Below are 26,866 nucleotides of genomic sequence, written 5' to 3' on the forward strand. Positions count from 1 at the left end.
CAACCGCATGGTGTGATTCATCTGTTCGGTGTAACCTAAACGGTTAGCTAACAGCTCGCATTGGTGCACTTCCTCCGGCAGGCCGGAGTCACTTTTGTTCGCGGCATTGCTGTGATGACAGATTTTGGGGGGCGGGGGTCCTTCACCTCATCGTCGCTCTTCTTCCCACCCCCCCCCTCCACGCTCAGCCGTTTTTGCTCTCAGACAAAGAGGCCTAGTCTCTTGCCATCACGCCGCTTCACATAACAGAATGAGCTGATTTTGACGCAGGCAGGTTTCCCGCTGAGGAATCTGTAAATAAAGAAGAGCAGAAGAAAGGAAATAAAATCACAAGTCATGTCGGAGAATCCGTGAAGCGTTTCCAGATCTTTTCTTTTTTTTTTTTTTTTTTTTTTTTTTTTTTTTTTTTTTTTTAATATCTCTTTATTGAGTTTTTTACATATTTTACAAATAAACAACACCAACAACTTACAAGAACAGTTTGTGGAATGAAAAAATAAATAAATAAATAAAATAAAAATAAAACAAATTTAACTGTTTTTTACAAGGTCCTTAATAAAGGTGGACCAAACATTGAAAAATTTCTCTTCCCGTCCTTGCAGGGTGTACCTAATTTTTTCTAAATTTAGAAAACATAAAATGTCTCTAATCCACTGGATGTGTGTGGGAGGCTGCGTTTGCTTCCAATTTAAAAGTATTATTCGGCGTGCAAGTAAGCATGTGAACTGAATTAACCTACGCTCAGATTTCTTTTTAAAAGTTTGGGGGTCGGTGATTCCCAGAATACCGATGAGGGGGTCCAACTTGACTGTCTGGTTTAAAAGTTTTGACAGTGTCAGAGAAACATCAGACCAAAAGTTTGACAGCTTAGAGCAACCCCAAAACATGTGTGACAAAGATGCTGGAGCCTGTCTACAGCGTATACACAGAGGGTCAACGTCAGGGAATATCTTACTCAGCCTGAGCCTAGTCCAGTGGAGCCTGTGTATTATCTTAAACTGAATCAAACCATGCCTGGCACAGATTGAGGTTGTGTGTGTGGAGCCTAAAGCTAGATCCCATTGCTCTTCTGAAATATTTATCCCGAGCTCTTCCTGCCAGGCCTCCCTCAAGTGCTGCAAAGTGCTGTGGCCATTGAGGTGGCTCAGTTTGTTGTACAAATGTGATATTCCGCCTCTAATCTCAGGGTCTTTCAAAAATAATGAATCGGTAACAGATTCCTCTGGGAGTTGTGGGTAATTTGGAGAGTTGTGTCTAACAAAGTCTCTTACTTGCAAAAATTTAAAAAAGTGAGTGTTAGGCAAGTTATATTTGTCTTTCAACAGTTCAAATGATGGAAACAAACCATCAATATAGAGATCTTTGAAAACACGTAGTCCACGATCATACCAGTCAGCAAAATTATCATTTTTCAATGATGGAGAAAACAAATGGTTTTTAACAATAGGGCCTGATAATGGATTTGCCTGCAGGCCAAAATGACGCACAATCTGTTTCCATATTCTGACTGTGTGGGATACAACCAAATCCTTAATGTATTTTAGTGATATTGTAGTTATGTCTGCAAAAACAAATGCCTTAGGGGAAGAAGGGGTGCAATGGTTCTGTTCTATCTCCATCCAGTTTGGAGATTTCTCTGTGATCCAAAATGAAATATTTTTAAGATTACAAGCCCAATAATAAAGCTGAAAATTTGGTAAGCCCATCCCTCCTGAAGATTTTGGTCTTTGTAGAAACTCCCGTCTAATCCTAGCGACTTTCTTATTCCAAATGAATTCCAGTATTGTCTTGTCTAATTTTGTGAAGAAAGATTTGCTTAGGTGGAGAGGGATAGATTGAAACAAAAACAAAAATTTGGGCAGCACTGTCATTTTAATCACGCCCACACGACCGGCTAGAGAGAGTGGAAGAAAAGACCATCTCTCAAGGTCAATGATGGTTTGTTCAACTAGTTTGGCGAAATTTTGGTTGTAAAGTTCTTTTACCGATGATGTAACTGTAACTCCCAAGTATTTAAATTGGTATGAAATCTTGAGGGGAAGTCCAGATGTGTTGACACGGGTGTCCTTAATTGGAAAAATTATACTTTTATTTATATTTATCTTATAGCCAGATACGGATCCAAAGAATTCTAGTTTTTTCATTATGCTTGGAATAGAAATGCTAGGATTTGAGACGTATAACAGCAGATCGTCCGCATAAAGTGAAACTTTATGTTCGCATTTAGCTCTTAGAATGCCTGTATAGTCCTCCAAAGTGCGTAAAGAGATTGCAAGTGGCTCAATTGCAATAGCAAAAAGTAAAGGGGATAATGGGCAGCCCTGTCTTGTGGACCTGGCAAGTGGAAAGTACTCTGATCTATAGCCATTTGTTTGAATAGAGGCGACTGGAAAGGTATATAATAATTTGACCCAGGAGATGAAACTATCTCCAAAACCAAATTTTGCAAGGGTGAAGAAGAGGTAAGACCACTCCACCCTATCAAAGGCCTTCTCCGCATCCAATGAGATGAGTAATTCAGGTGTGGGCTTTTCACCTCTTGTAAAGATGATATTAAAGAGACGACGAAGATTATGAGATAGCTGTCTATTTTTAATGAAACCATTTTGATCGGCATGGATAATTGTAGGTAGCACTGATTCTAATCTGTTACTTAAAATTTTTGCCAGAATTTTAGTATCAACATTTAAAAGGCTTATAGGTCTGTATGAGGACACAGATGTAGGATCCTTGTCTTTTTTATGGATCACAGATATTGTTGCCTGATAAAAAGTTTGGGGGAGCCTACCAAGGCAGAGAGATTCATTATATACTTGCAACAACACCGGGGCCAGCCTATCAATAAAAGATTTATAAAATTCAACAGTATAGCCATCAGGTCCTGGAGCTTTTGAGCTCTGAAGGTCTTTAATGGCCTGTTTTACTTCCTCCAATGTAACTGAGCTCTCTAACTCTGTTTTATACTTTTGATTAATTAAAGGAATAGAAAGATCTTCAAAAAAATTGTTCACCAGGTTAGCATCTTCAACTTCAGATGAGTACAGATCTTTGTAAAACATTTTAAATTCTGTATTAATTGCTTGTTGGTCAGAGGCTTTAGTGCCCGATTTTGTTATTATTTCCTCAATTTGATTTCTTTCCGCCATTACTTTAATTTGATGAGCTAAAAGTCTACTTGGTTTTTCCCCATGTTCATAAAAATGTTGTTTTGTCTGTTTTATTAATTTCACAGCCTCATTTGTAGAGAGTAGACTAAACTTAGTCTGCAATGCTGTACGTTCCGCTAGGGTTTGAGGATTTGGATTACAGGAGTTTTGTTGATCTAGTTTCAAAATCTGCTGGGCAAGTGACTGCTTTTCTAATTTTTCTTTTTTACTCTTATAAACACTGTGCGAGATAATTTGGCCGCGCATATAGGCTTTCATTGCTTCCCACAGACACTGTTTAGAGATGTCAGGGGAGTCGTTTGTTTCAAAATAAAATGCTAAATGATAGTCAATGAATTCTTTGAAGGATTCATTTGTTAAAAAACTGTTGTTCATTTTCCATGTTCTTGGGCTTGGAAATTTTGGGAACCCGAGAAGTAATGTTACTGGACCGTGGTCTGACAGTACGATAGCTTCATATTGTACTCTTTTAATTATCGGTTTTAATTTGGAATCTACCAGAAACATATCAATTCTTGAATATGAATTATGACGCTGAGAGAAAAATGAGTATTCACGTTTAGAGGGGTTGTGATCTCTCCATAGGTCCACCAGATTGGCCGAATTTAAGAAATGTCTAATCAATTTGGCAGATTTGGTAAGTGTTTGTTGGCTATTGGAAGACCTATCAAGCAAAGGATCTAAAACACAATTGAAATCTCCACCAAGAAGCAGGCTGTGACTATGTATATTGGGAATAGATGAAATTATTTTCTGAAAAAATTGTTCATCATCGTGGTTGGGTGCATATATGTTTGCTAAAATAACTGGTGTGCCACAAAGTTTTCCAGTAACAATAATAAATCTTCCCTGTGGGTCAGAGATTGAGTCATTACAGATGAATGGAATATTTTTCCTGATTAAAATAGCCACGCCCCTTGATTTTAAATTAAATTTTGAGTGAAATAAGTGGCCAACCCAGGATTTGCGAAGGACAGTTTGACTACAAATCTTAAGGTGTGTTTCTTGCAAAAACATCACATCTGCTCCCATTGTGTTAACGTGAGACAGTATCTTATTACGCTTTACTGTACCATTTAGACCTTTACAATTCCAGGACATGATTCTTATCAAAGTTTCATTATCAGACATTATGAGTATTTAGAAAAAAGTCAGATGCAAAAGGTTCAAATGCACATAAGAAGCAAAAAGAAGAGAAAAATAAATAAATAAAATAAAAAAGGAAAAAAAGACCGCCACAAACGGTCAGAGCAAAATTTTTGTGAACATGAGAATCAGAACACGAAACAAAAACAACCCCTACCCCCGCTTTACCACCCCCCAACTGAACGCCAGGGAAAATTAAGGAAACGAAGATTCCGGACCAGCCCCACATCTATAACCCCAATCTTCTCTGACGGTCCGCAGCTCTTTATAATAACAATTATTTAAAACAAAATATGAGTTTAAGCAACAATAATAACAACAAAAGAAAAAAACCAAGACCAAGCAAAAGAGGGGATAATACCCCGAAAATATCAATGTTATGAATAAACCGAAATGGCAATCCCCTTAAATATTTACCTGCCACAATCTCAAAGGAAAAATCAAAAGTCCTACCCCTAGGGATATTCATATTTTTATGTAGAACCAGGAGGAAAGAAAAAAAAAAATAAATAAATAAATAAAAAGAGAAAAAAGGAAGAGAAGGGGTATTGGGCGGGTGAGCCCAATTAACACTGTTGTGATCAGTAAAATGACTACCAAATGAAAATGTCACAGCTTTTCTTCGCCTTCAATTCAAGTTCCATATTAGAATCACTGCAGTTTCTTTTCACTTTTTCCTCATTGACTTGTTTTGGGGAGCATGATATACTTGCACAGTTTAAACGAAAGGAAAGGTCTTACCCCCAATAACAGTCATGTTAGATAAACATCAGAAGTCCCATCCAGACAGCCACCATCACGGTGCCTGTGCAGCTCCAGAGGAGGGGGCCGGCCCGCCATCAGCCAGCCCATTCAGGAACTGTGCAGCCTCTTCTGGCCGCTCGAATGCCCTGCTTCGGCCCCCATGCCAGACTTTGAGTGTAGAAGGATATAGCATTGCGTATTGCAGGCCTCTCTCCCGAAGCCTGCGCTTCACAGCGGAAAACTCCTCACGTTTCTTGGAGACCGCAGCAGAAAAATCATCAAATATCATGATAGGGGCGTCGCCAAATTTTAACGCCTGCTTCTTCCTTGCTGCTTGCATGATCCGAACTTTGTCTTGAAAGTTGTGAAGTTTCACCAGAAATACCCGAGGTCTTTTTCCGGGGGTCCTCCCCCCAGCCGGCACTCGGTGACACCGATCCACTTTCACCGCTCCTCCTTTGAAGCTCACGTCCACCAACTTCGGGAGAAAGTTTCCCACAAAAAGAACCGGGTTAGATCCCTCGCTCCCTTCGGGAAGCCCCACGACTCTGATGTTGCAACGTCGACTTCGGTTCTCCAAGTCATCAATTTTGGCGAGCGCCGTTTCGAGTTTAGATTTGAAACCTGCAAGCTGCGCATCATGGCCGCTGCAGATGTCCTCATGATCGGACACCCGCTGCTCCACTGAGCTCACCCGAGTTCCCAAACCAGCAATCTCCGACGTGCAAGTCTGTAGTGCCCGCAGCACCGGTTCAATCCTTTTATCAAAAGCCTCCTCCACAGCTTTTAGCATAGCTTTGTGCACTTCAGTGGATATTCTCTCCACCAATTTCTCCACATCCAGAATCCCTGCTGGGGGGACAGCTGTAGCTTGCTCGTTAGCCGCCTTTAGCTCTTCTCCAATCATTGCGGTTTCATTGCCAGGCTTATTTCCAGTTTTGTCCGTCTTTGCAGCCAGGTCAGTGGTCTTATGTGGTCTAGGCATCTTCAGAGATACTTTGGGTCGTTTTTTGTCGTAGTTTTCTTCGTAAAATATACCAAACAGGATATTAAGCTGCGGGAGCCGTAGAAACACGTCCTACTCCGCCATTAACGCTGCCGGACCTTCCAGATCTTTTCTTGAGATTGAAGTTCTTCTAAAACAATGGAAGTGATCTGGGTTCGGTAAAACTGCAGCCGAAGATCGTCTGTTCCCGTGGAAACGGCAGGCAGCTCCTGCAGGTCAGAGGTGACGTCTGCAGGACAAGCGTGCTTAAACGTGAACAACGGGCCGGCCGGCCGTCCTTTTGGTGAGACTGGCCGTGTTCTTCAGGAAGGGCTGAAGTGCTAAAAGGCCTCTCAGTGCTGCTGGAGCGGACTTCCTTCTTAACTGTAGCTCCTAAACTGCTTTCGTTTAATCGAGTTGAACCTCAGTGATTGTCAAAAACGGCATTTCAAATCTTGTCCAAGGAGAGGACGTCCATCCGGCAGGAAGTCCCAGCGCGTCGTTTTCACGGAGACTTGCATAAACTCTAAGTAAACCAGTCGGATCAGAATTTCTGCCTGGTTCTAACATTTTTCGTTGAGTTTTATCATCTCCTGTGGAAACGAAGGGTTCTGCTCGTCGGCGGGTAATATTGATCCTCCTGCGCTTCTGAGATCTGTATCTCAGTGGATTATGAAGCCGTCACAGCTCCTGTGAGGAGACGGCAGCCGTCTGTCTTCCAGAGTTCACAACCTGCGCCTTCCTGCAGGTTTTTCATCCGTCCTCAGTGATCTTCAGCTCCAACCAGGCGACGTTCCTTCATTTGTTTTAAATGTTTCCATCCATCAGTCATTCGTATTCCTATTTCAGCGGGTGTCCTTCCTCTCGAGTTAAAACCTGCTCATCTTTAGGATCTTAAAGTGAACTTTATCTGCGACATCTTCCACTTATTTTGTCTGAACAGTTTGTCTCCTAAGGTGTCTCCACCTTCCTTCTTTGCCAAACAGAATTGACTTGAGTAAACCAGACAAACCTGCAGCCGAGCTCCTTATCTGCCCCGTCTGTTTCCAGTAAAAGAAAAATAGTTGTCATTTTTTTTACACTTCCTGTTTGGTGGACGGTGGTTGTTCTGCAGCAGCACTGTCATGTGGGATGACATGCTGTATGCAGCAGTAACCGTGGGCTCGGACAGTTCAGTCCGGAGGTTCGAGAGCAGGAAGTGGTGCAGCGGGCGGTTCAGCACTTTTACATCTGTGCGTTTTTAACACAAAAAAAAAGGGCCGGGTTGTGTGACTGTAGGGCAGAGTGGGGCTTTTGTGTTTGTTGGACAACAGGAGATTCATGAACTCACTGTCCTGACATGCGCCCCCGCCGTCTACCTTCATAAAGAGCGGCGGGCGCCTCATCATCAGGACCGAACTGTGGGGGTCGGGGGTAAAATCCTGAGGCAAGAGCGACTTTCTGGGGCATTCTGTGCCAGACCCAACAGAACCAGGAAGATGGGGATCCAGGAAGCGTCGCTTTGTCAGCCCCCCTCCTCGGTAGTTCCTGTGGTTTGGTGGTTGCTCACGGTAACGCTACTGCTGAGTCAGCTGTGCACACGCAAGACCAGAGCTCATCAGAACGTCCTGTAAAGGAATTGCTTAAGAGCACATTGGTAAGAAGTTTAAAGACCCACTTCAATAAAAGTTGTTCTTAACATGTTGTGGCATTTTTCTCATGATGGAGGACACGTATGAAGAAGACTAAAATTGCCTTTGAGTTTTTCTTTATTTAAATCATTGGAGCTGACGAACAAAAAGCTTGTAAGCTTTCTGCTCTGCTCCATCCTTTTCTTTTTCTTTTTCTTTTTACTCGTCCTGTCCAACAGCTAAGCAAACAGATAAGAGCTGAAGGCCTTTTGTGTTGGACATATTTTACTTTTACAACAGGGGTTATGAATCTTATGATACACCAGATGTATATTTAAATAAACCCCTTTTGCAATTTCAGCTAAACTTTATTCATATTAATTATAGTTGTAAATATTTTTTTGTTGGACCGGACGAAAAAGAAAAAGAGGAAAGAATAGAGAGGGATGAGAGATGGGGGGGTGGAGGGGTTGATTATAGTAGCGAGGGTAAGATCATGAAGCGTCAGGAAGCAACAAGTTCCTGGAGCTTTAGAATCACAACTAACAGGTTAAGATGCATGAAAAATCTAAAATGGGCGGGGCCTGTCCACACACACACTCGAACGTTTCAAACACACCTGTTGGCTCCAAAAGTGTTCACACACAAACAAGTCTACATGGACATACTACTACTAATATTCACACACGCATACTTAAAGCATGTGTGAAACACCTCATTCAGTCACGCAAACTGTTTGTGCAAAGGTGAGATCGCACCTGTGCTCGAGTGAGGGTTTCTGTTCTTCTGGGGAGGATGATGGAATGGAAAAAGAGGGAGAGAACCCAGCTACCCCCCCCCACCAGGGCCCCCACCGCAGCAGCAGCGGCAGCCGGGACCCCCCCCAACACCCGCACAGGAGTTAGAGAAAGACCGCCCACCGGGCAACCAAATCCGTCACCCCGGGCAGGGCCAGCAGGACTGCCACAGCGGCCCCCAACGCCAGAGAGCAGGGGGGCGCAGGGGGTAGAGAGTGCAAGCCCCAACCCGACCGTAAAGCAGCTTCCCCACCGCGTCCAGGGGGCCCAACGAGGGGCCCCGCCCCAGGGCGCTTCAGGCAGCCCCATTCCAGGCCAACGTCAGTCCAGGAGAGACCAAGGCAAGGGGCGGCCCCCCCGCCCAGGAAGAGGATGCCCGAGAGGAGCGAGGATCCCACATGGTGTTATAAATATGGCTGACCAGGCTCACTCCACTCTGCTCCATTCTGATGCGTCCATGCAGACAAACAGATCCATGCGCCCATGTTGCTCTCCACCAACACCTTTACCAACAACTCGGAGGCTATTTCCTACTGAGCTACTGTCGTTCTGCAAAAACGATCACCTCGAGCCCGACCTCAAATCAAGCAGGCCCTGGTTCGAATCCCAGCCGGATCCTCTGCTTGTTCTCCTCGTGCATGTGTGGGTTTTCTCCGGTTTCCTCCCACAGTCCAGAAATAGCTTCATAGGCTAATTTATGACTCCAAATTGTCCTTAGGTGTGCATGTTAGTGTGCAGCAGAGTGGTGACCTGCTCAGGATGAACCCCGCCTTTGCCCAAAACAAGTTAGGATAGGCTCCAGTAACCCTGCGACCCTGAAAGGGTTTCAGTGGATTGCTGGATGAGCTTTTTTCAGAACAGCTTTTGCTTTGGCCAGAGGAAGCAGACAACCTGGGAAAACATATCCGTGCCGGGCAAACAACGATGAACTTTTGGTTTTCTTTAAAAGTCAAACCCCTGTTTTTGAAATGAAGCTCCAGGATCTTCCCAGCATTCTCTGCTGCAGACGTTTGCTGCTCCTGAACAGAGACATCTGCCATGGAAGATGTTGGTTTGACCACAGAGGTGGAACCAGACTGCCCAATCTTTTCTTTTTTTTTTTGCGCACACACAGACACACACAGAGGCTTCTGCAGGGCAGTATATGGTCGACAGCAGACAGGCGTGACGGTCTGTCTCTGCTGCGTTTGTCCACTCAGGTCCAGACGGAGCTGCTGCTCCTCCTGTTGTGATGAAGCAGGTATCGGACGCTGACTGAAGGCGCAGGTTTTCTGCGTTTTCAGTGTCGTAAACAGCTCGTCTGACGCTGCGAAATGCTGATCGAGCAGGACGGTCCTGTCAGTCGAGCGGTCGGACACTCAAAAGCCGTGTCGTTTTTATCTGTTCCTGATTCGGTCTGTGGGCCCAGAACTTTGTTTTAATCCAACCTGTGCAGAGTTTCCTGCTAGAGACATGCAGACAATCCCTGAGGCTCTTGAAAGATTTGTTCGGGTGGTTTTGGTTTCTCACCACATGAATCGACATGCTGGGAAACCTCCGTTGTTGACTCTTCTGCAGCCAGGACCTTTATGAAGCTTCTTTAAGCAGTGCAGAGGGCTCAGCTGCTGCCGTGCAGACGTGACCACGCTGAGACGGAGGGTCGGCAGAGAAAGTTCAGATCTTTCCTCCTGCTGATGCGGAAAGTCACTTTTAACTGTTTTACATAAACTCTCCCTTTTATTTATTTTATTTCATGTTCTAAATGTTTACATTTTTATTATAAATGTAATGTATTGTTTCCTCCTAGCCAAGACTCCCTAGGAAAAGAGATTTTTAATCTCAGTGGGACATTTCCTGGGTAATTAAAGGTTAAAAAACAAAAAACTGCAGATTCATCAAAGAAAAGCCGGAAGCACCATGACGTAAAGCATCAAACTCAAACAGGTTTTTCCTGTCAGGAACTTTCTGGGATTATGGCGTCTTTTTCCTCCAGGAACATTCTCATTCATATTTTAAAATCAGACTGCACAAAAAAAGCGTTTCTACTTTTTCTGTGTATATTCTGCAAGAACTCGGAAGTTCAACAAATCTATAAAAATTCTAATCAAATGTACTTGATTGAAGTCATGATTATGTTTTTCTGGGATGATAACATCTATTTTAGACAGTCGGAATTTGGTGTAAACCACACATAAATAAACGTTGCATGGAGCCAACTTATTTAAATGCTATTTTTATTTTTTTTATTTAGTTCTATTGAAATAAATTTGTTATTACACATTTTTATTAACATCTTGTTCTACTGATAAACTCTTTTTCCCTTTATAAAACGGAAAATTTGTCACATTTAGGATTCATTTACTAAAACAGAACTTTTGCAGTGTAACATCAGGAGACTATCCGATTAAAAACAAATGCTAATAAACTAAGTAAAGGCAAAGCCCGATGAGGTGTGCATCAACAGAAATGAGCCTGAACTGTCTGATGCAAAGCGGAAGGCGGTCGTTTCTGTGAAGTCTGTTCATTTCTGCACAATATGTTGGGCATTAAGCTGCTTATACCATGTCAACTTGCAAATTAAATGTGTATTTAATCCATTTATAGCAATTTGTTCAGGTTTACATTTCTTCTTCGCAAAAAGCAGACTCTTTCTGATACGTTGTGCAGCGTGTTGTCATGGTGATGGGTGAGCCGGCAAAAGAAAGTGATACATATACATATACATACTTACAAATAAACAAATATGGCGGGCTGCACGGTGGCGCAGTGGTTAGCGCTCTTGCCTCACAGCAAGAAGGCCCCCGGTTCAAGTCCCGGCTGGGGGACATGAAAAACACAACATCAATGGGGGACCTTTCTGTGTGGAGTTTGCATGTTCTCCACGTGCATGCGTGGGTTTTCTCCGGGATCTCCGGCTTCCTCCCACCGTCCAAAAACATGCTTCATAGGTTGATTGGCAACTCTAAATTGTCCAAAGGTGTGAGTGTGAGAGTGAATGGATGTGTGATTGAGGATATTCCACCCTGTGACAGACTGGCGACCAGTCCAGGGTATCCCTTGCCTACGCCCAAGTGGCCGGGATAGGCTCCGGCAACCCCGTGACCCCGAAAGGGAATAAACGGTTAAGAAAAAGAAAAAGAAAAAAAAAAGAATAAACAAATATGAAGCTAAAGTTCATTTCAAAGTAGTCAGCCCGGACCATGACATAAATTCAAATCCAAATTAATTTACGGTAATCTTTATAGCACCTTTCACGTAAAAAAAAAAAAACAGCTCACAGTTCTGTACATAAAAACAAACAAAACTGCAGAAGACACCAATCCCCATTCATGCAATAAAATAATTAAATAAGCACCGCACAATAAAATACACAAAAACAGACACAATAATAATACATTTACATTATACATTTTAATTCTATTAAAAAAAGTGTTTTTGGTGTTTCTTTTGTTTTTTTTTAAATCATTGTAAATCATGAGCAGAAAAAAAAGATGCTGTTTGAAAAAGAGTTTGTTTGTGACATAAGAAATACACTGGGGGGCCACAAGCTCCCCGCTCCGCTCCGCAACGGGCGAGGTAAAGGGGGGATGGGGTTGCTTAGGGCCAACAGTTCCCGCCCACAACTCAGAGGTGAATTTCTAAATAACTCCAGCTGCTCTGTTGAGATTATGTCCTAGAAACGACATTTTATTTAAATTTGAGTTAGAAATGGCATAATCAGAATTTATAGACCACTGGGAATGATGTTAAAACACCTGAAATGATCAAAGTAGGATTTTATGTATTTAGATTTTAAATCTAAAACTGAAATAAGCATCAGGTTGTTTTATTTTTTATTTTGGGAGGTTTCTGTCACCTTAAATACTTTTTTGTCAGCTGATGTTTGCACAATTTCTGTCAAAGACTTAAAAAGGAAGTGGTCATATTTCCAACATTTTCTATGAGCGTGTAAAGTGTCCACGGTAAAAGGGCGAGGGGAAGGGCGCGCCTTTGTGTCAAAAGGAAGTGTGATGGTTTGACTCCGGAGATGAACCGAAGAGAGTCCAGCAAACAAAAGCCTAAAAAAAGATCAGAGCAGCGATTTGCTCTGGAAAGAAGTTATTTAAAATGAATCATGCAGAAAAAAATAGCCAAAGAAACAAATTTTTAGATTTTATCTGCGGTAAACTTCAGATGACCGGTTTGAGCGTCTGCTCTTCTCTGGTATTATTGTTCATTTGCATATTTTTGGTTATCCGGGGGCCGGTTGGAATCCCAGCCGGGATCTTTCTCTGTGGTGCTTGCATGTTGTCCCAGTGCATTGTGGGGTTTCTCCTTCCTAAAATGCTTCATAGGTTGATTGGTGTCTCTAAATTGTTTCTTAGGTGTGAATATGAGTTGCTTGTGTTGACTGATGAACCCCGCCTTTACCCAACAGTAGCAGGGATAGGCTCCAGCAACCCCGTGACCCCAGAAGGGATGGAACAGGTTTAGAAAAGACGGATGGATAGTTAGTTCACTTAGGAGTTCGTGTTCTCCACAAAACCTGCTGTTCTGTACAGATGCATCAAAGAAGAGCGTCGGCATTCATTTTACGCATTGAATCTTCATCGCGGCTTTAGTGCCAGATCTGCAGAAGGAGAATAATCTTCAATGCAGACAGGACTCATCTTTGTCTGTCCCGCCCTGGGACCAGTCGGATCGTCCCGGCGCCATTCTGAGTGATGCGGTCCAGACTGAATCCAGAAAAAGAACGATCTGGAGCTGCTTGTAGTCCACATTTTGGTGTCTGTCCCGGTCAGGAGCCAGTTCTGTGGCGCGTAAGCGTTTATTTACTCCCGCGAGCTCATGCTCTGCGGAGTTTCCTGAATCTACTCCAAAGTATCTGGACTCAAGTGGCCGTTGGGCTTCACAGCAGAACCTTTTGCTGGTTCCCGGTTAGGTTGATGTGAAGGTATCACCAGAGAATATTGCTTCAGAGTTTCCGAGTAATATCACCGTTCTCATACATCCCAGTCATGATTGGTTTTCTTTGAGTGAAATTGAAGAACTTTTCTGAGGTAATCAGACGGTTCTGCAATGGGGGAAATCTTCTTTCTCTCAGCTGTACAGCTGCTGCTGTGGAACGTTGGATAACGTTTCTGTTAAAAACGCCTCCGTCTGCCCCGTGGACAACTGAGCGCACGCCAAGCCCGCCTGACGCGACGGCGAGGTTTTGTCAGGAACGTGACGGAGTGTTGCCCGTCTTCACAGAACAGAAGCTGGGTTCTGTGGAGTGTTTTTGTGGAACAATGTTTTTTTTTCTTTTGTGGTTCAGATGGCCGCTCTGTCAGTCTGTCTGTCTGTTACAGGCATGTTCTGCTTCCTCCTTTGTTCCTGCCAGGAAGTGATCTGCGCAGCATGAAAGCTGTCTGCTGTCAGCTCCGACACTCGCTGCAGGACAGGAAGTGACGCTCTGAAATTTAGGCGTCTTTCTGTTCTTGTCACAAACGATGGCGGCCTCCAAAGCTGTTTGTGGTTTTCAAAAAAAAAGGGACGATTGTTACGAGACGAGGTGTTGGCTTTATCATCAGTGACACGTTTAGAGTCACTTTTACTTTGAGTTGATGTTTGTTGGATGTAAAGTTTAGAGTCCATGGTTTAGATTTGGGTTGAAATTGGTTGGATGAATGGATGGATGGATGGATGGATGGATGGATGGATGGATGGATGGACGGACGGACGGACGGACGGACGGATGGATCGATGGATGGATGGATGCATGGACGGACGGATGGATGGATGCATTTACGGACGGACGGATGGATGGATGGATGGAAGGACGGATGGACGGACGGATGGACGGACGGACGGATGGATGGATGCATTTACGGACGGACGGATGGATGGATGGATGGAAGGACGGATGGACGGACGGACGGATGGATGGATGCATTTACGGACGGACGGATGGATGGATGGATGGAAGGACGGATGGACGGACGGACGGATGGATGGACAGATGAATGGATAGATGGATGGACGGACGGATGGATGGACGGACGGACGGATGGATGGACGGACGGCGGATGGATGGATGGACGGACGGCGGATGGATGGATGGACGGACGGACGGCGGATGGATGGATGGACGGACGGACGGACGGACGGACGGACGGCGGATGGATGGATGGACGGACGGACGGATGGATGGATGCACGGACGGATGGACGGATTGATGGATGGACAGATTAATGGATGGACAGAGGGATGGAATATTTAGTCATGAATTCATTGGAAACTGAAAAGTAAGAGGATTGAGAAATGCCTTTAAGAAGAAGAACTTCCATAATCCGACCAGTTTCTGACCTTTTAGTTATCAGTGAGGCACAACAACTGTTTTCTTTTACTTTTTGGAACAACAACAAAATAAATAAATAAATAGCTGCTGATTTGTAAATGTGTCACAGATCATTCTTCTGACACGGTTTGTGTTTATTTAAAATCAAAATTTGAAAAAGTCATAAACGTGGAGAGAAATGGAGATAACAGGAGCTTCTCTTTACTGATCAGCAGTTCATTGAGGAAACACGGATGTACAAGATGTGATTGTCGTTTTAGCAAATGCCCGCAAGACAACAATCCTGACGCACAAATGAAACAAAATCAAATGTTTAGTCTTGTTTGACACTTTTTTTTCATTCTGTGGGTGCCAGAAACTATTCTTGTGATTGAATTTAGTGTTTAAATTTACAGATAAACTGACAATGGTCTCTTTTTTTTTTAAACTCAGCGGTCTAATGCAGTTTTACTCATATAAATGTTTCTGATGTTTGTCTTAATTTTGTGAATAATTTTCGAAACACTGAGACAAAGCAGGTCAAAGTTCACTTTGGTTTAAATCAAATATTTCACAACCAATTGTTGGCTTTGCTGATGTTTAAATGAAAATGTCTTCTTTTCTTTTTAACCCGTCCTAAGATGAATTTTTTTTATATTTTCGACCTTTTAAATAGTTTTTTTCTTTGAATAAAACGTTATTTTCTCTGGTGTGTTGGTGCAGAGAGTGAAGTGTGATGTTAGAGAACCGTGTTTGTGTTCATGATCTGCGTTATCAGCATCACTGATAAGTGACGGACGGTCTGCTTTATGATACAGGAAGTCTGTGTGTGTCAGGACATGAGACCAGGAAACAGAACTGCCACTCTGTGTGTGTGTGTTTGTGTGAGGATGTCATTTTGTGTTTGTCAGGTTTTTGTGTGTGATAGGAATGCGTGTGTTTTTTAGATTGTGTGTGTTAGGTTGAGGATGGCTGAAGGTTGTGTCATTCCTCTGTTGGGGGGGGAGCCAACGTCAAACATCCTGTCTTGACCTCAGAGGCACTTAGGCCCCTCCCCCAGGGGTGTGCTCCATTGTTTGGAAACATCTTTGTCTTCGTCACTTTGTGTGTCATTTTAAGGAAGTTTAGATCCGGCCTGTCAAGCACTTTGTCTTGTTGTTTTCATGGTGGTTTTTGTTCTAACCGTTTGGATCAGGTCTGTAAATTAACAGACCTTTTTAGAGCCAAGGTACTCTATTTCCTTGACAAAAATCCCGCGGCACACCAGCAACCAAACGGTTAAAGCCAAACTCTATAATCTGTGTTGATGTACAGTCTCTCCACGATCAGACTTTGTATTTTTTGTAAGAATTGAGACATGAAAAATGGCAAAATTAAACAGTTTTTTTTTAAAGACCATCTTTTTTAGGCCAGGTCCTGGAGATAAAAAGGAAGATTGTTCATAAGTCACAAACCTGAAGTTTTAAGTCAAGTCTCAAGCTTTTTGAGGTCCAGACTTAAGTCAGAGTCTTCATCTTTTTCAGCTCCTCCTTCCAATTGTGTGTTAATTCCATTGACTGTACCAGAGAAACGTGTGACGTCACCTATAGAAAATAGTTTGCATCTGATTTTGCATCCATTTTTTCGCGATGCAGACGCAGCCATGTTGGAGCCAGATGGGTCTGAGGCAACGTTTCTGTGGCAACCACTCTCACCAATCAGGAGTGAGCTAGTTAGAAGTCCACACCCCTACTGGAAAGCAGGCTACAGTGAATCTTTCAAACGTTTTGGACATTTGACATGAGACTACATATTTCTATTGGGGCATCTGATTAGTTATTCAAGTTATTTAAAACTTAAATAACTTTCACCACAAGAAAATATTTTTTTTAAATGTGGATTAGCCAAAACACGTTGAAAAAGGGATTAGAGCAAGAATGGTTCTTCTGACCATTAGAAAGAATGAGTAACAGCTGTTTATTTCTCAATAGAAGTCTGAGATTTTCCGACGCCGGCTGGTACTTCCTGTTTGGAATGCCAGGGAACATAGAAACATCATTTTACTTTTTGCTTCCTTAAGCTAAATTTTGCTAAAAGATTCAGTATTTTTCCAGGTTGAGCCAATCCCATTGTGTGTGTGTGTGTGTGTGTGTGGGGGGGGGGTGTTCATCCCTTTGCCGTCTCCGTCAGTAACTCTGTTAGATCAGTTCCAGCTACACCTTCCATGAATTGGACACGGCAGATCCATCCACTGCACACCCCCCTCCAGAACAGACCAGGTGCTGTGGGGGGGGGGGCGGCATCCGGGGGACGGAGCGCGGCTTCGTATGTGTGTGCGTTGGCTGAAAATGGAGGGAGCAGACAAAAGAGGGGGTGTGGGGGAGCAGGAGTTGAGGAAAATAGATTGGTCTGGGGGGGGGTGTGGAGGAGATGAAATTGAAGGTGTCTTCTATAGATCCTGAATAATTTAGGATCTACGATAATCTAGGATCTAGGATTTAGGATGTTTTTTTCTTTTACTTTGAAACGACGTCTGCGTTACAGAAATGACCAAAGGTCACCTCGGTGTTTGCCTGGAGAGTAGAGGGTTCCACGCTCACATGTCAATCAAAGCACACGAACACAAGATCTGATAGAAAATAATGGAGGTACATAAAATGTTTACTAAAGGAAACTGCTGAGGTGAAGATGCTGTTAATCCTGGAAATGATCTTGTAAATTTGGGCTGTTTCATGCCACTTCCCTGAAAAGTAGAGATCCAAATTACTTAACATCGATCCATCTTTAGTCAAAACTTTACCAGAGACAAATACCTGTCAGGCACTGAACAGAGCAGGTGAAGTTTTCCAGATTCCTTGTTTTTCTTCCAGATAATCAAGTGTAAACTAAATATGTGTACAAACAAACAAGTAAACAGGAATTTTTGGCAAATCCATTTACATTTTCAATTCCTAAAGTTCAGCCCACTGTTGTTTTTCCACATCCAAAGAATTCAAAGGGAACAACCTTAGAACATTCTAGACACTGGATGGTCACATGACTTTCCAAGTGTTTCCACACTTTGGACTGGGGTTGAGGGTTGATCAGTTTTTGCTGACATCATGGGTGTTGTCCGCTGTGATGGTCGTTTTTTTGTAAAATAAGCCTTTTTAACCTCAATCAAAATGGTATTTTCCATTATCGATATTATCGATTTCTCTAATTTTAAACAATTTTCTAAAGGTTTAAGTTGATTCAGTTAACAACTTACCTCAGACAGATTGATCTATTTAGATCATGGGAATATAAATCAATTCATTGATGAAGTTGATTAATTACTACACCCCCACTAAAAAAGTTCAAATGGTTGCTCCTCTGGTATGAATGAAGATAAAAACAATCCTCCCTCTCTGAGCTGTTTTTCTTTTCCCGATTTATTATTTTTCTTTATAATTAAATGCAAACATCAGAAAGCAAACGTCTATTTTCAGAATATTCACGGAGCCACATAGCTGCTGCTATAAAACTTGTAAAGGGCTGTTAAAGTGGCACCTAGCTTTGATTTGCTGCGTTATCATCGGTTAATTGTTAGCTTGGTTTGTGGGCGTGTTGTCTGCGTTAGAACTTTCTTTAAAGGCCATCAGGCGGACCAATCAGAAAAACATCTGGAAAATCTGGAGGATGTGGCGATCCGACAAGGAGACTCTGGTTTCAGACATGTTCATTTTCCTGGTAACTTTATCACGTTTGTCCAACAGAATTGAGATTAAAAATGATCTTATTTTGTTTTTGTAATTTATTTTTCATATGCAAGATCAACACAAGTTCAACAACTACATGACTGGCTAAAGTAATCGACAGGAACGTCTAGCATACAATAGTAGTATCTTGCAAAAGTACCAATAGAAAAGTACAAATATGATTATAAAAAACAATGACCGGGTTGGACCAAAATGGGTTTGGGGGCGTGTCTTTGCCCATGTGACAGTGGCATTGACATTGCTTTTCATTCAAATTCAATTGACTTGAGTATTAATTGGTCATATTAAAGGGAAACTGAAAGCGGGGCTCAGTTTTGGAGCTGGAAATGCTGACAGTTGTGTGGTCATCAAAAGGGCGGCGGGAGGAGACGATGCTGGATCAGGAGAACCCGTGTGGGGGAGGAAGCAGGAGTCATAGAAGGAGAGTTTGATTAACCAACTGGAAAATGAGCTGAGCTTCATTCCACAACGATCTGGGCTTTTGACGCTCTGATCCGTTGGGTTTGAACTACATGAAGTCCTTAAGGTCCTGGTCTGGATCCTCTGCAGGTTCTTGATAAACTGCTTTCTGCCACTCTGAATTAATTACAGTGACTAAACTAAACTTTATATTTGTACTAAATTATAAAATTAGAACAACTTTGTGGTTTGTTTGAATGGATTATTCCACAAACTCCTGCCATAATTCCAGTTTCTGAATGTTTTTCATTGTTTTTATCTGATGATGGAGGAAATGGTTGAACTTTATACTGAGCGCAGCTATCCTGTCAATCGTGGACTTCCTGGAACAGCCACAGATCTGTCAAACCCGTTTTTCATCAGAAAGTTGACAGAACATCTGCGGGAGATGTCATTTGGAGATTGGATCATGTCTTCGCCGGCCCACCCGATGTCGATCCAGAGTTTCAGCAGCGCCTCGGTTCTTGTTTTTGTGGCCTCGCTGTGCGTAACAGCGGCGTGTGAGGAGACCAGAGGAGGTCGGCGGCATCCGGCCACATGTGGCTTCACAGGCAGACAGAAATGTGAGGAATGCAGACCACGCGGCTCAGATGAGATGCAAACCTGCAGCTTTGTTGCTTTTCAGCTGTTTGGTTCCCGGCTGCCGTCACATGACCACGAGCTCCGTCAGTCGCTCACTTCATGGTGTTGCTCTAAGGCTTGAGCTCTGCAGGGTCAAGTAAGAACTGGCAGAAAAAACTCTGTCTGCAAAAACATTATAAGTTTGTTCCTTTTTCTTTCTCAAAACAATAAAGACTGGAATCAACAGAAATACCTTAAATATTTAAGGCAAAAATGTTAACAATAGTTAAAATCCTTTTTCAAGATTGCAATCCATCCATCCATCTTCTCCCACACATCGGGGACCGGGTTGCGGGGGCAGCAGTCTAAGCAAAGATGTCCAGACTTCCCTCCTTCAGGCCATATCCTCCAGCTTCTCTGGGGGGGGGGGGGGGGGGGGGGACGTTCCCAGGCCAGCCAAGAGACGTAGTCCCTCTAGCATGTTCCTGAGTCTTCCCCGGAGTCTCCGCCCAGTGGGACATGCCCAGAACACCAGGGAGGCGTCCCGGAGGCATCCGAACCAGATGCCCAAGCCACCTCAACTTTTCCTCTCGATGTGGAGAAGGAGCGGCTCTACTCTGACCGAGCTTCTCACCCTATATCTAAGGGAGCGCCCAGCCACCCCATGGTGGAAGCTCATTTCAGCCGCTTGTATTCTGCCCCTGGTAGTGTCTCCCACGGCAGACAGGTCTTAAGGAGCTAGACAAAGAGCGGTCCAGAACCCCTTCATGAGAAGAAAAAAACGGAGATTCTGTGACGTCGCCCGGATTCGTGTCACCGGGGCCTCACTCTGGAGCCAGGCCTGGTGACCTGGGGTCCCAAAGAAACGACGTGGGATCAATTCAATTCAATTCAATTCAATTTTATTTGTATAGCCCAAAATCACAACAACAGTCGTCTCGATGGGCTTCGAAGTAAAACATGAACTTAAAAAGATCACGAATACAAAGAGTTCAATAGGAAAATACTAAAATGAACTAACAAACTGACTAAGCTATACTGGCATCCCTGCCCTTAGACCCCCCTTCGCGATCACTGTCCAGTGGGCCCCACCACCTGTAGGAGAGCTCAGAAGGGGCTGGTGCAATGTGGTTTGGGTGGCAGTCGGTCATGGAACATGGCTTTTGAGACTCGATTGAAAAGCAAACTATCAAATGCTTTGAGAATAAAACAGCTGTGTAATCTCTAATTTTATGCATTACTTGGCTATAAAGTAAAATAAGAAATTTTAAATAGTTTCGTTTTTTGTTTAATTGATTTTTAGTGATTTTTTTTCTTAGACCAAAACCAAATCTTTGTGCTTTCTGGTGTTATGTGTGTGGAAATGCTTGTTTTTCTTTGTTTAGGATGAACAGGTTGCCTCAGATTAAAGTTTATGTCCTCTGTGTCCCGCCAGCACGCCTCCCTGTCGGCCAGCCGCTCAGAGAAAGGTACCGGTTGGTCGAGCCGCACGCTTGGCGCCCGGTGTCGGAACTCCATCGCCTTTTGCTCCGACGAGCAGCCGCACATCGGGAACTATCGGCTCCTCAAAACCATCGGAAAAGGCAACTTCGCCAAAGTCAAGCTGGCCCGGCACATCCTGACCGGCAAGGAGGTGAGTTGAAAGGAAAATGTTCTGTTTGGTGGGAAAGAATCAGGGGGATTGTTCTAAACCCGTGAACACACAGAACAGAAGCAAACCCTACAGCAGAAAGGAGGCTTTAACCCCCAACCAAAGCTGGGTCTTCATACACTGCAGCCCTTCATCCCTGAAAAGCCCCTGACCTACATTGCTCCAGCTGATGTCTTCAGGCTCTAGAACTTTGGTTTGGTCATGTGGAAACTGGTTGTTCGTGCCACAATAAGAAGGAGACACTTCTAAAGCTCGATTCAGTCTTTGACCGGGTCACCTCGCGACGTTAAGCTCCTTATGGATCCTTCATGGTTTATCTGCTGGAGTGCAGCTTCTCTGCTCTTCATGTTCTGTAAAAGCAACCCTTTTTGTCCCGCTTGTCTTTTTTCAGTGATTGATCAGGCTGTGAAAACGCTTTTTAGTAGGGAACATTTGAGTTTGTTTATGACTCTGTAAACAAACTTATGTTAAAAAGCAATAAACTAAAGAGAAGAAGTTTTTATCAGACAAATCATGTTTGCTTTGGGATAAAAATGGACATAAAATACAGTGTTTAACACCCAGAAAGAAACAAAAAAATGGTGGAGTTTTGTTTTGTTTCCCTTGTGCCCTTTTTCATTGTGCGCCCTAAGTAGAAGGCTTTATCCAAATTCACTCACTACCGAATCAGAATGACGTCACCCATAGCAATTAGTTTACTTCCGGCTTTCAGCCTCTATTTTTTCGTGATACAAATGGCGCCCTGTTGGAGCCAGGCGTCATCAGTAAGAAGTGATTTTTCAGAATCAATGTTTCTATGGCAACCCCTCTTGCCAATCAGGAGTGAGCTTGTTAGAAGGCCACACCCCTCCCACTTGTAATCTGTCTAGCATTTCGAAGGTGGGACGTAAGAGGCCAGCAACTACTTTTATTGGGGCATCTGATTGGTAGATGGTAATCCAAATGAGGATCAGCAAGAACATGTTGAAAAAGGTATTGGAGCAAGAATGGTTATTCCGACCAATAGAACGTTCATTTCTTTGTAGAAGTCTATGGGACTTTGACTTCTTGGAACCAGCAGGTAATTTTGAGTTTTGAGGGGGAGGAGTCAGTCCAGTTCTCATATATCGTCAATGTGCACTAAGGCCTCACGCCATTTCTTTGGGGTGTCCGAATCTACAATTTAAAAAAAGAAGGTACCCTGGAAATTACCCAGAAGTGTTTGCAAAAATCAGGGTACATTGATGGTCTCTAGATTAGTGAGTATAGACTACAATGCATTGCGTTTGAACAATTTGTCATTAGTATAAAAAATGTATTTAAATGTTTTTTTTTTCAAATCATCCAAGTTTTTAACATCAGAATGCAGTGGGTTCATAAACAGTCTTCGTAAAATGTTCATAATTATTAGGATTTTATTTCGGCATATGAGTGACATCATTAAAAAAAAGTGCCGGAATCGCATTATTATCTAGAGCACTGGATAGTCCTACACTACATGGTTACAGAGTAATGTGGAGCAAAAGTTCTTCTGTGGGGAGTCAAGAGTGAAAAGATGGGGGGACTATTTATTTGTTTATTTATTTTTACTTTTACTTCTTCCCAGGTTGCAATAAAAATCATCGATAAAACTCAACTGAATCCAACCAGCCTACAAAAGGTGAGGATCTTCTCTGCATGTTGTCTGTTGTCCTCTAGTCTTTCACTGGATGAGTTTTCTTCCCACAGAGGTTCCTCATAGTCGTTCCTCTGGAGTTCTGAAAGGAGATCCGGTTCTTTACCTTCATGGTGTTTTAACAAGTACAGCCTCCTTCATTAGCCATTTAACTTAAAGGGTCACAACACAATGACTTACCACACAACACATTGAAACACAACACAATGACTTACCACACAACACATTGACTCACAACACAATGACTTACCACACAACACATTGAAACACAACACAATAACTTACCACACAGCACATTGACTCACAACACAACACAATGACTTACCACACAGCACATTGACTCACAACACAATAACTTACCACACAACACATTGACTCACAACACAACACAATAACTTACCACAAAACACATCAACACACAACACATTAACTCACAACACAATAACTTACCACACAGCACATTGACTCACAACACAATAACTTACCACACAACACATTGACTCACAACACAATAACTTACCACACAACACATTGACTCACAACACAACACAATAACTTACCACACAACACATTGACTCACAACACAATAACTTACCACACAACACATTGACTCACAACACAATGACTTACCACATAACACATTGACTCACAACACAATGACTTACCACACAACACATTGAAACACAACACAATGACTTACCACACAACACATTGAAACACAACACAATGACTTACCACATAACACATTGACTCACAACACAATGACTTACCACACAACACATTGAAACACAACACAATGACTTACCACACAACACATTGACTCACAACACAATGACTTACCAAACAACACATTGACTCACAACACAATGACTTACCACACAACACATTGAAACACAACACAATGACTTACCACACAACACATTGACTCACAACACAATGACTTACCACACAACACATTGAAACACAACACAATGACTTACCACACAACACATTGACTCACAACACAATGACTTACCACACAACACATTGACTCACAACACAATGACTTACCACACAACACATTGAAACACAACACAATGACTTACCACACAACACATTGACTCACAACACAATGACTTACCACACAACACATTGACTCACAACACAATGACTTACCACACAACACATTGAAACACAACACAATAACTTACCACACAGCACATTGACTCACAACACAACACAATGACTTACCACACAGCACATTGACTCACAACACAATAACTTACCACACAACACATTGACTCACAACACAACACAATAACTTACCACACAACACATTGACTCACAACACAATAACTTACCACACAACACATTAACACACAACACATTTACTCACAACACAACACAATAACTTACCACACAACACATCAACACACAACACATTAACTCACAACACAACACAATAACTTACCACACAACACATTGACTCACAACACAATAACTTACCACACAACACATTAACACACAACACATTGACTCACAACACAACACAATAACTTACCACACAACACATTGACTCACAACACAATAACTTACCACACAACACATTAACACACAACACATTAACTCACAACACAACACAATAACTTACCACACAACATTAACGTACCACACAATACATTAACTCAACACACTAATCACAACACAACACATTAACTTACCACACAACACATTAACTCACAACACAATACATTAACTCACAACGGAAGTAAAGCTGCATTTGAAATGTTTTTATTCTGAAATTTCCACTGGGCTGAGCGGCTAACTACCTAACAGAGAGTAACGTCACAGTGAGCTGTGGGGGGAGCCAGTTGGTGCAGCGGTAGAGCGGTCGACCCAAAATCGTAAGGTTGCAGGTTCGATTCCCGTCTTGCACGCCCATGAGTCGAAGTTTCCTTGGGCAAGACTCTGAACCCCACCTTGCCTCTGGTGGGAGGTTGGCTCCAGTGTTTGGCAGTGCTCCACCAGTGTGTGAATGGGTGTGTGAATATGTGTGTGACTGGGTGAATGTGTCTCTGACTGTAAAGCGCTTTGTCCATTATACGCCATTTGTGACCCTTCTGGGCCACCGTATAAAACCCTTTGTTTTCGACGTGGGCTACAACAAATTGACAGAATCTCGCGACCATTCAGTCCACCATGATTGCTCTGTGTGCGGCGGGGGGTGACCATCTTTTCACACAGATTTCAGTCGTGGAAAAGTTCTGTAGTCAGATTTGGCTGGTAGGGCTGTATCCAGGGTCATGTTTTAGCTGCACAGGTTGCATTCGAGGGCCTAATGAGATTAGGTTTTTCTCTGTCTAAGCTGTGTGTGTGTGTGTGTGTGTGGGTGTGTGTGCGTGTGTGTGTGCGTCAAAGTGCCAGAGCCTCTCAGATTGAACCAGGACGACGTGAAGAACGCCATTCTTGCCCCGTTTCTCCATCAAAGTGTCGAGGTCAAGTGAAACTGCGCTCTCCGGAGCTAACTTTCCTGCACGTTAGAATCACATTGGCACGGTTGGTGCTTTCTCGGGGACCGCTTCAGCCTCCATGCGGTCGGTGTGACACCGTTTCAGCAGCGGTTCTCACAGTTCATACAAGAGAGGCCTTGTTCTGCAGCAGCTCTGATGACTGAACTGTTGTTCTGATTTTGAGTTTGCTTTATCTCGACCTTCACTGCCAGAACGCCCTCACTAGCTGCAGATCGATGCTCTCTCACGCACATGCACAGTCAGCCTATTGACGAGCTGACCTGTCCAGGTCAGGTGGTGACTCCGCTGATAGAGCAGATCATGTCTGCGCGGTGTAGCAGCAGCCCCACCAGGCCCAGATGCTCAGGAAACATCTGTCAAGTTGCTTTGTATCTCTCAGTTTCTTGTTTTTGCTGCTACCAACCATTGACCGTGCATGAATGGATTTATTATTATTATTCGTGATATGTTGGAGCCAAACGTAATCAATAAGCAGTGATTGGTAAGATCCGTTTCTATGGTAACCACTCTCACCAATCAGGAGTGAGGCTATTGGACGGCCACACCCCTACCTCTTAAAAGCGGGCTCGGGAGAATCTGTCAATCAAATGTTTTGAAAGTTGGACATAAGAGGCCATGAGGCTCCACCTACTTTTATTCAGGCGTCTGATTGGCCAGTTTATAACTTGACTATAGTGGGGGGGGAAATTAGGACAATCAAGAACATATTTAAAAGAAAAGGCAGCAGAGCAATAATGATTATTCAAAAAAAAGATAAAACAATAGAAGTCTATGAAACGCCAGGGGGAGGAGTCACTCAGTCCAGTTCTCATATACAGTCTATGGTAACCACTTTCCCTTCCACCTTCTTTGACACGTGCCCTCAGTGCTACGTCATCCAGCTCAGGTAAGGCAAACAAACGTTATTTCCAGGAAGAAAGCAGCTTTTTATCCCTTAAAGGTTAAGTTTGAGCAGATCAAGTGGCTGAAAAATCCACCACTAAGCTCAGAAAACAACAAATTATTCCCAGAGGTTGAAGTTTGCTAAGCCTCCTGCAGCTTTCTTAATAAAGAGGAGGATTTGGAGAGGGGGGGTTGAACAGTTTGTTCTGTGAGAAACAATGCTGGGAGAAGGAGGGACGAACCAACCTGCTCCTTTGCAGGGAAAATACTGACTTTGTTTGGATTCCTTTTGCAGCGTGGAAGATTGGGATTATGGAAAGAAATGTCTCAAATTCAAGCATTTTTTGTGGAAAATTAACTTTTGCATTTTTTATGGTTAAAATGGTACAAAGTAACAATGAAATCATAACTTACTTAATAACTTACTATTATAAAAACGAATTAACTTCTTAATTTCTATTGAAGTGGATAGAAAAAGGTTTAATCCTGAAACACTTTGGTTTTGAACTAATCAGGGGAATGTTTACGTAGCAGATTTGTTTAAATAAGTGTGTATTTTGTTTTATTCTAGTGTTATAATTTGAGATTTTCTAGTTAACCTAGCTGCTGATCTATTATAAATATGACAATATTTCACATTTTTGATAAGAATATATTTTGAACTCTGAAGCGTTTTGCAGCTTACAAATGATATAAATCTTTAA

The 26,866-nt window shown here is 42.8% G+C and overlaps 1 protein-coding gene across 3 annotated transcripts in view; it reads left to right on the forward strand.

Annotated features, from left to right (window-relative positions):
- Positions 1-26,866, forward strand: part of mark4b (MAP/microtubule affinity-regulating kinase 4b) — a 61,853-nt gene that overhangs the window by 3,528 nt on the left and 31,459 nt on the right. For all 3 annotated transcript variants that reach the window (XM_023961590.2, XM_023961591.2, XM_023961589.2), the window contains exons 2-3: positions 20,901-21,098; positions 22,702-22,755. In XM_023961590.2, coding sequence (XP_023817358.1) covers positions 20,901-21,098; positions 22,702-22,755 — 252 coding nt within the window. The remainder of the gene's footprint in view (positions 1-20,900; positions 21,099-22,701; positions 22,756-26,866) is intronic.

Source organism: Oryzias latipes, chromosome 13 (assembly GCF_053564925.1).
Source record: "Oryzias latipes strain Hd-rR chromosome 13, Olatipes_Hd-rR_3.1".
Lineage (NCBI taxonomy): Eukaryota > Metazoa > Chordata > Actinopteri > Beloniformes > Adrianichthyidae > Oryzias > Oryzias latipes.